The sequence below is a fragment of the Phialemonium atrogriseum genome (genome assembly GCF_030411735.1).
Source record: "Phialemonium atrogriseum strain 8032-3 unplaced genomic scaffold QBC33scaffold_1, whole genome shotgun sequence".
NCBI classification, from domain to species: domain Eukaryota; kingdom Fungi; phylum Ascomycota; class Sordariomycetes; order Cephalothecales; family Cephalothecaceae; genus Phialemonium; species Phialemonium atrogriseum.
In genome coordinates this window covers 1,032,864-1,041,272 of record NW_026848138.1, presented here as the reverse complement: position 1 = coordinate 1,041,272, position 8,409 = coordinate 1,032,864, and the positions used below count along the sequence as shown (strand labels likewise).

The window sequence follows — 8,409 nt, the reverse complement described above, 5'->3', positions numbered from 1 at the left end:
GCCCCCCCCCCCCCCCCCCCCCCCCCCCCCCCCCCCCCCCCCCCCCCCCCCCCCCCCCCCCCTGATTGAGACCGTTCACCTTATGCTGGATGGAGGTGCCGAGAGCTTACCACAACTGCTGCACCACTTCCCCTCCTCCGCCATGACAGCGAGCTGACGGCCATCGATAACCAAGGGCAGGAGGAGGTCCTTCTTTGGAGCTAAAACCCAGTTCACAAGTAGTCAGAACTGAGATCTCGGGAAAATGCTAGCCTGTGATCTCGAAGGGGGGTTCTCACTATCTTTACTCGCAGGATCAGAGCCCACCAGCGTCGAGCCTATAGTCTTCAAGCTCACGGGCGCCGGGCTCACGCTTTTGAGCTCCACAGGTGATTTCATCCTTTCCCAGAGCCGGGATGCCCTGCGGCGAACCTTAAGCCGCCTCAAAAGGGTCATGGTGGCGGCTTAGTCGTGCTTAGTCGTGCTTATAGGAAGAAGTCAGGGATATTCGAGGTCGGGGATAAGGGGAAATATGATATTCATGGAAAGACTTGTCCTGTGTGGACTCGGTGGGTGAACTTCGTGAACGGTGGGGTGAAAGAGGAGGGGGTGTACCAGGTGAGGGTGAGATCTGAGGTACCTAGGTAAACAAAGGAAGCCTCTACCACCCCCCACAGAAACCAACACGGACCAAGATCAAACAAGAAGGCTTAGGGGTCACACGCACAGAACGCATCTTCAATATTTAACCTGAGGGAAAATGGTGTTGCGCCTTGCAAGACCTAACCCTGAGGAGTAGGATCTTGATACATCATCCAAGGGGGCAACCGCACACCAGCCTTGTGAGAGTCTCTGGCCAGTCCAAAATTACTTCGTCATAGTAATCTACCTAGCTATAGTAATGGCCTTACATGTATATGTCTACCATTCAGGACCCGTGGCTCCTTGGGAACACTGACCGACGACAAGCAGCTCAGAGTAATAATGCCACACCAACTGAGAAAATCATGCATACCTCCTCCATCTAGAACTCATTTCTTGGCTTTGCCCCTGGCTCCAGCGCCTTTTGTCTTTGTTTTACCCTTCGCCCCCTTTCCACCATCACCACCGTCATCATCATCAGCCTTCGTGGCCTTCTTAGCCGTCTTCTTTCCCCCCTTGGCCTTTGGCTGCTTGATGTACTTGTCGCGCTTGAGATCGAGGTCCTCGTCCTCATCGACCTCGACCGCGTCGACGGCCTCGGCATCATCCTCTTCTTCGATGGCTTCCTCGAGGTCGGGTGCTTCCTTGGTGGCCTTCTTCGCCGTGGTGGTGACGTTGCTGGCCCTCATGAACGGCACCGGGTGCGACATGGAGTTGTAGCTAGGTAGGATCGTTAGCACGAGTCAAGAGTGACGCCGTCATTATACTGATATATATATATATAACTCACAGTCTTGTAAAGGCGGCTTTGGTCTGAGTCTCGATGTTGATCTTCTCCTCCGCATGCGGACCAACGCCCAGTTCCTTGATGGCATCAAAGTCATCGCGAGTGAGATAATAGCTATCCATGAGCTCGATTACCTCCTCCGCCGCGTCCCTGCCCTCGACCTCGAGGCGCTTGACGAGCCGGTACCACAGGGTAGGCAGATACTGCTGGCGGATCTCGTTATGGTCCCCCGACGACCTGAGCCGCATGTGGGACTGGATCTCGCGAACGAAGCGCCCGAGTTTAGACGTCTTGCTATTGTTGCCAAGCCACGACGTGAAGTTGGACCCGAGCAGCTGGCCTGCAACGAAGCTCGACGGTCTCACGGTACTGAAGACGGCATGGGTAGGCATGAGGCTCCAATGCTGCTGCGGCCCGTGGATCATCCGGTCGACCAGGTCGCCGTCGCTGATGCTCTCCGCCGCCTGGTCGACCAGCTCGAGGTACTTGAGATTCGCCTCCCTGGCGTTGTAACCCTTGCCGGTCAGCTGGGCCGGCTTCGTACGCAGATAGTTCTCCTGGATCATCAAGTAGCTGAACTCGTGGTCGTTGAAATATAGCTCAATCTTGTCGTTGAGGGTGGCTTTGCTTGCTGGGCTGAAGAGGCCGCCACCTAGCATCTTCTGAGAGATGTCCCATGGCTTGAGGACGATGTGTTTCTCCCAAGCCTTTGACATGGCCTTGCTCTTGTCAAAGTCCATCGACGTCTGGTCCAGCTTGGCCGTCGAGATCATGTTAATGATCTGCCTGATATCCCTGTTGCTGCCCTCGATGAGGGCATCGACAACCGGGGGAGGCAGCTTCAGGCCCTCTCTGTGGCAGATTGTCATGATTCGCGAGCGGATCTGGTCGACTGTTGGGCGCTGAAACTTGACGTCGAACGTGACGAAATCGAAAGGCTTCATCTTGGGCAGCCTGCGATCGTTGCATATCAAGATCAGCGGCACCTCCGTCTTCTTGCAGAATTTGGCAAGCGCTCCGACACCACCGCGATCTCCAGCCGACATGCCATCCACCTCATCCATGATCAGGACCAACTTCTTTTTGGTCGCGTCGATCTTCTTGCCGTCGCCGGCGAAGAAGCCTAGCAGCGATGTGTTGTTCAAAACGTCGCCGATGCCGTTCTCGACCAGCTTCTTGCTTCGGCTGTCGCTGGCGTTGGTCTCCAGGGCGTCGTAGCCTTCCAGTTTGGCTGCCAGATGTGCGGCAGTAGTCTTGCCAATGCCCGGCGGACCGGATATCATGATGGCACGGGCGCCACCCGAGCCATCAGCCCCGCGTTTCTGGAAGTCGTACTGTTTCGACTTCTGCCAGTTCTTCAGCCAGGTTTGAATCTTCTCGACGGCGGCCTTGTTTCCGCAGATGTGGCTCAACTGGGACGGGGCGTATTTGGTCGTCCAGAGCTGTGCCAACGGCTGGGATGCAGGGGTAGGGGCGACGCCTCGAGCAGCGGCGGCCTTCTTCACCTTCTCAGCCTCCAGTCTCTTCGCCTTCTCTTCTCTCTCCATCTCCTCTGCCTGCTCCCGGATCTTCTTCTGAGCTTCCTCCAGCTTCTGCTTCGCCTTCTCGGCACCCTTCCCTGAACCACCGTGTGCGGGCATGGTGCGGATCAGGTAGAATAACCCTTCCTCGTCAATGGTCTTGATGCCATGCTCCTTGATCTTCCTGAGCTTGCTCGGCCCTGCGTCGTCTCCGAGGACCACGAAGTCCGTTTTGCTGCTGGGTGCCCCCGTTACTTTGCCTCCATATCGCTTTACTAGAGCTTGGCCTTCGTCTCTGCTGATGGTTTTGAGGAGGCCAGTGAACACAAACGTCTTCCCCACAAGGCAGTCCTCCGCTCCATCTGGGATATCGGCAGCACCGGCACTTAGAGGTGGCCCGGAGTTTCCTCCTCCGGCTGCAGCCTTTCTCCAATCGAACTTGGCATTGGGGTCCTTGGGTGGCGCATCGGGTGCCTCAACTGTCGGTATGTTATCGAGGATCTCCTGTATGTCGGTGCTCTCGGGCTCCGCTTCCTTCTTGGCCCTCGAGGCTCGAGGTTTGGCAGGGGCTACTCTCTTCCGCGGCGCCGCTTCCTCCGACTCGTCCTCGTCGCTGGCGTCCTTCTCGACAGACTTGCGTTTCTTGCCGGCGGGCGAAGCTTTCGGCTCGACCTTTACCGCTGCCCTGCCCCTGCCACGCGAGGCAACCCTCTTTGGTTTCGGGAGCAAGTCCTCATCACTATCTTCATCGACGTAGTCGTCATTCTTCCTCTTGTTCACGGCCTTCACATCGGCTGTGAAGATGTCATCTCCCGCATCTGCATCGTCGTCCATGAAAGCATCATCCTCGTCATCATCATGCTTTGCATATGTGGTCGTCGATCGTTTCTTGGGACCATCTTGACGAGCCCCGGGCGGTGGAGCAGGTGCAGCCGCTGGCTTGGGGGCGGGCTGTTTCGTGCGCGGGCTTACACGAACCTCAACTCCGGGTCTGAATTGTGATTTCGCGGCGGCCTTTGGTGTGACCTGAGTACTGGGTGCCTTCGACTTGCTGGACGCAAAATAATCGCTTGTCGAAATAGCAACACCATTGATAGGCTCCGGCCCCCTAGACGGATGCTCAGTTAATACCATACGACGAGGGGTTGTCGAGGCGTCCTTACGTTGCCTTCTTCTTGGGAGTCGATCTAGTTTCCGGCTTCTTCGTCCTGTAGGGCTGTCAGAGAGCGATCTAATACTTGGGGTAACTCGGTGCCTACTCTACGGGAGCTTCATCCTCGCTATCATCAATGACTTTACGCCCTTCTAATTCGTAATCCGTTAGAAATGCCCAACCGGTAACGATTAGACAGCATCTGCTCACTGCTTCGGGCCTTCTTGTGCGAGACATCGACCTTCTTGGGTGCTGGTTTCGCGGGCGCGGCACCATTTCTGGGGCCGAAGAACGACCTGATATCCGGCATGGCAAGTAAATGGACTCGGGATACGCGTGGAGAGGACGCGGATAGAAAGGCAGACTCGAGACAGGCTTGATCGCCCTAGAACCATCGATCGTTCGAACAAATGAAGATGCAACCTTGACGCTGCGAATCTACTGGAGTATCGAAGTATGGAAGCTCAGGGGGGTGGCGTGGTTCAGCACGCTTGGGTGGTGTCAAACGGCTCGAAAAGTCCAGGCGCGCCCACCGACATTCATTTGACATTTGACGCGGCAACTCGCGCTGGGGCGTGACGGGGGGGAAAGTGGTTCGAGCGTCACTGTTCCAGGGTCGTGGTTTAGCCGAGGTTTTGCCGCGTGAAGCTCCAAGCTCAGGTTTTTCTGGAGATTGGCTATCGAGAATGATGGGAAACTCCTCGCCGGCCGTGGTGTAAGTCCAGCAATTCAATCGAAATGAAGCAAAACGCTTCGATGGCACTCCTCAGTGCATTCCAGGGTCTGAGGATATCCTCGACGGCCCTTTCACGGCCTGCGCTCCTCCTTGGGTCGACCACCTCTCTCCCGAGAATAACAACACCCTCAGCTCGACCAAATGCGCGACCATTCTCGTCGACCTCTCCGAGGCCCTCGTGGCTGGAGCCACGGATGAACCGGAAGCAGAAGATGATGAAGGGGCGGCCCAGGGTGCCGACAGGTGGCTCATCGAAAGGTACAACCGTTATATGGGGCGATTACGGGTTGCGTATGTGGGATCATCACCGAAGGATCAGCGCGAAGCAATTGAAGGTTGCCGAGGACACGATCAAACAGAGGCTGCGCGGCCAGCGCTACCGACTATACAAGAGGGTGTCGTGTAATATAGGGGTTTTCGTCAGCGGAAACGAGGTGAGTTGCGTCTACCACTGCTTTTGCCAGCGTCTACTCACACAGCCTTAGGTGCGAATGGGCAAAGGAAAGGGATCCTTCGACCACTGGGCGTCAAGAATCGCCGTCAATCAAGTACTCTTCGAGGTCAGGGGCGCACTGCACGAGCAGGTTGCCCGGGACGCCTTCCGGCTCGCAGGGAATAAGTTGCCAGGCAAGTCATACAAACTACTATTGCAAGGTGTGGGAGCTAATACCCGCCCATAGGCCAGTACGAGTTCGTGAAAAAGGGAGATCCGGCCGTCGTTGGTATTACGAAGCTAGATGGTGTCACATTGGAGGAGTTGAAGAGGCCAAGGAGGCAACTGCCAACAGTTGAGGCGACTGTCAGCTCGCCCGCGATACCATCAACTCCAGACTCCGTGGCTCCCCCGTCATAAGGCAGAGGAGGTCTGGTTTGTTGTAGAATATGTAAGCTAGAGGAATTCTCGGTGACACCAACTCCGGTCTCTGGAAAGCCTCCATAGGCGTCTTTCCCAAGATATTGTGTTGTTATGGGGGACTGAATAGGGGTTGTTCTTTGCCAGGAACTATAAGCTTGGGGCCCCGACAACACGATATCTTGACCTTACATATACTCGCCTAGTTATCCTGAAGCATAATGTTAGCTTTACGGTCTACCGTCCTGTTCCAGAGCTTAGATACTGCGTAGGCGCTAGTAGCGCCGCACTGCATGCCATGACAGAACAAGGGGTGGTGTGCACGGTCCAACTGCTTAATTGATTTGTGTGCTCACCTTCGAAACGCGTCTTCCAAACGCGTCCCACTAACCTCGAAAGCGCTGTTCGGACATCGCACCATCGATTGCTCATTGTCCATCTCATTCCCAGCAACTGGACCAAAAATGGCGTTAATAGTCGACAAGCATCGCCCAAGATCCCTCGACACCCTCACATATCATGAGGAGCTGTCAGAAAGGCTACGGTCGTTGGTATGCGTCCCTTGCGCGCTCCCAATAACTCGAAGGCTACCTAGGCTAATCGGTCGCAGGCACAAAGCGGTGACTTCCCCCATCTCTTGGTCTACGGGCCATCCGGCGCCGGCAAGAAGACCCGAATCGTTGCGACGCTGAAGGAGCTATACGGGCCCGGCGTGGAGAAGATCAAGATCGACGCCCGAGTCTTCCAGACGACAAGCAATCGGAAACTGGAGTTCAACATCGTAGCCTCAGTCTACCATCTCGAGATAACACCCTCAGATGTCGGAAACTACGATAGAGTGGTCATCCAAGACCTCCTCAAGGAGGTTGCGCAGACACAACAAGTCGACCAGCTGGCCAAGCAGAAGTTCAAGGTGGTCGTCATCAACGAGGCCGACCACCTCACCCGAGATGCGCAGGCTGCGCTGCGTCGGACCATGGAGAAATACTCGCCAAACTTGCGACTAATACTACTCGCCAACTCTACAGCTAACATAATCGCTCCCATTCGCTCTCGTACGCTTCTCGTCCGGGTGGCGGCACCGACACACCAGGAGATCTGTGACGTCCTTGCATCGTCCGCGAAACGGGAAGGCTGGCCGGTGGTCAAAGGTCTACATCAAAGGATAGCGGAGGAGAGTGGGCGGAACCTTCGAAAGGCACTGCTGATGTACGAGGCAGTACACGCACAGAAGTCAGTCCGGGCCAGCCCAAGTCTCCCCACTCCTTCCCTCCCCTGCACGCGGGACACGAGACACTGACAGCAGGGGTGCCCGCAGTGAGAAAGTGACAGATGCGACAGCGATCCCTCCCCCGGACTGGGAAGCGCTGATCGGACAGATCGCCAAGGAGATCATGGAGGAGCACACGCCCGCGCGCATCATGCAGGTGCGGTCGAAGCTCTACGACCTGCTGACGCACTGCATCCCTGCGACGACGATCCTCAAGACCCTGACGTTCAAGCTCATCCCGCTCATCGACGACGCGCTCAAGGCGGACGTCATCGCTTGGTCGGCCTTCTACGAACACAGGATCAGGACGGGGACCAAGGTCATCTTCCACCTCGAGGCGTTTGTGGCCAAGTTTATGAGGATTTTTGAGATGTATTTGATGAGCATGGACATGTGAAAGAAGATGAAATACAAAACAAGAAGAAAAGGGGCCGGCCCGTGGTTCAGAGGATCTTGCTGGCGTTTAACCGGAAGCGTTGGATTTTGGGGCGGGATGTAGCCGGCTGGGAATTCATCCCCTGTTGAATGCCCAATACAATCCGTACTCTATACCTACCCTGCACCGAATGCTAAACATAAACACCAGGCATTGACACGTGCTTCCCTTGTCGACCGCAACCTCTTTTCCCTCCAGAAGAAATCTGGGGAGCCTTGTGGCAGATATCCAGAACAGAGCATACATCCCGCTCACATCCGGGAACCACTGCAGGTACCGATCAACCTCACTGCTGGGCGGCCAAACATTGTAAGGTTGCACAGCAGCTCACTCATTCCTGGAATCGGGATCACAAATGCGACAAGCCGAAAACCATGCACCCGCCAAGCCATCCACTATGGATCATTGGATACGACTCTAGGTAGGTTGAAATTCCCACAGTAACGATGTCGGCAGTATCGATGTCCGGTCAGCAGGCTTCTCCCCGCCCTTCGGATTCTGCACGGTCTGGCAACCATTACGGGGCGCGAGACCGATGGAAGCGTGATTTTTTTGGGGCTCCCATGGGCTGAGGCGCTGCGCACAGGAGGAGCAGGGACGTAAGGATCCCGACAGGATCCCGTTCCAAGATGCTGCTTCCGTCCGCCCAGAGTGGAACTTGTGCTCTAGGAGAGAACCCAAGCGCTGGGCTCGGCAGGCAATGATACTGTGCGATTCTTTGGTCGCCCTGGCCGGGTGGAAGGGAAAGCAGAAGCAGTCATACCGTTTGCAATTGGCTCTCGTCATGGGGGTCTCGATTCAGCGGGGGTATCCGCCTTCCACAGCATTACATCGTGATAGATACGTACCTATGTACATACTCTGGCTGCTGCGTGTACTTACTTGGGGTGTGGGCTTTTTTTGATGAGACCACCTCGATCATGATACCTAATCAGGTAATGATCTTGGGGCACACTGAGCCCTGGGTCTTTAATCGCCGACCATGATGGATGGATGATGTGGAAGGGTCCCCTGTCTTCCTGCTAGGATCGAC

General features: G+C 55.8%; 4 protein-coding genes across 4 annotated transcripts in view; 2 read left to right on the top strand and 2 right to left on the bottom strand.

Moving 5' to 3' along the window:
• The window catches only part of QBC33DRAFT_615059 (uncharacterized protein), a 1,997-nt gene extending 1,286 nt beyond the window's left edge, over window positions 1–711 (bottom strand). Inside the window, exons 1-2 of the mRNA XM_060432624.1 lie at window positions 279–711; window positions 111–200 (exon numbers count right to left, since the gene is read on the bottom strand). Of these exons, the coding sequence (XP_060288665.1) occupies window positions 111–200; window positions 279–435 (247 nt within the window). The 5' untranslated portion in view covers window positions 436–711. The remainder of the gene's footprint in view (window positions 1–110; window positions 201–278) is intronic.
• Window positions 712–836: 125 nt separating this feature from the next.
• QBC33DRAFT_521303 (replication factor C subunit 1) lies at window positions 837–4,627 on the bottom strand. Its single transcript, XM_060426445.1, has 5 exons — window positions 4,292–4,627; window positions 4,188–4,233; window positions 4,092–4,136; window positions 1,412–4,036; window positions 837–1,341 (listed from the first exon to the last, which is right to left on the bottom strand). The coding sequence occupies exons 1-5, from the start codon at window positions 4,389–4,391 to the stop codon at window positions 1,011–1,013; spliced, it is 3,147 nt and encodes a 1,048-aa protein (XP_060288664.1). The 5' UTR covers window positions 4,392–4,627; the 3' UTR covers window positions 837–1,010.
• A 113-nt stretch (window positions 4,628–4,740) lies between these two features.
• Window positions 4,741–5,998, top strand: QBC33DRAFT_521301 (ribosomal protein L10e/L16). Its single transcript, XM_060426444.1, has 3 exons — window positions 4,741–5,251; window positions 5,303–5,444; window positions 5,498–5,998. Exons 1-3 carry the CDS (start codon window positions 4,820–4,822, stop codon window positions 5,668–5,670), a joined length of 747 nt encoding a protein of 248 aa, XP_060288663.1. The 5' UTR covers window positions 4,741–4,819; the 3' UTR covers window positions 5,671–5,998.
• Window positions 5,999–6,134: 136 nt separating this feature from the next.
• QBC33DRAFT_442521 (putative replication factor C 38K chain) lies at window positions 6,135–7,337 on the top strand (the record flags this gene model as incomplete). Its single annotated transcript, XM_060424190.1, has 3 exons — window positions 6,135–6,221; window positions 6,281–6,903; window positions 6,989–7,337. 3 exons carry the CDS (start codon window positions 6,135–6,137, stop codon window positions 7,335–7,337), a joined length of 1,059 nt encoding a protein of 352 aa, XP_060288662.1.
• Window positions 7,338–8,409: the final 1,072 nt, after the last annotated feature.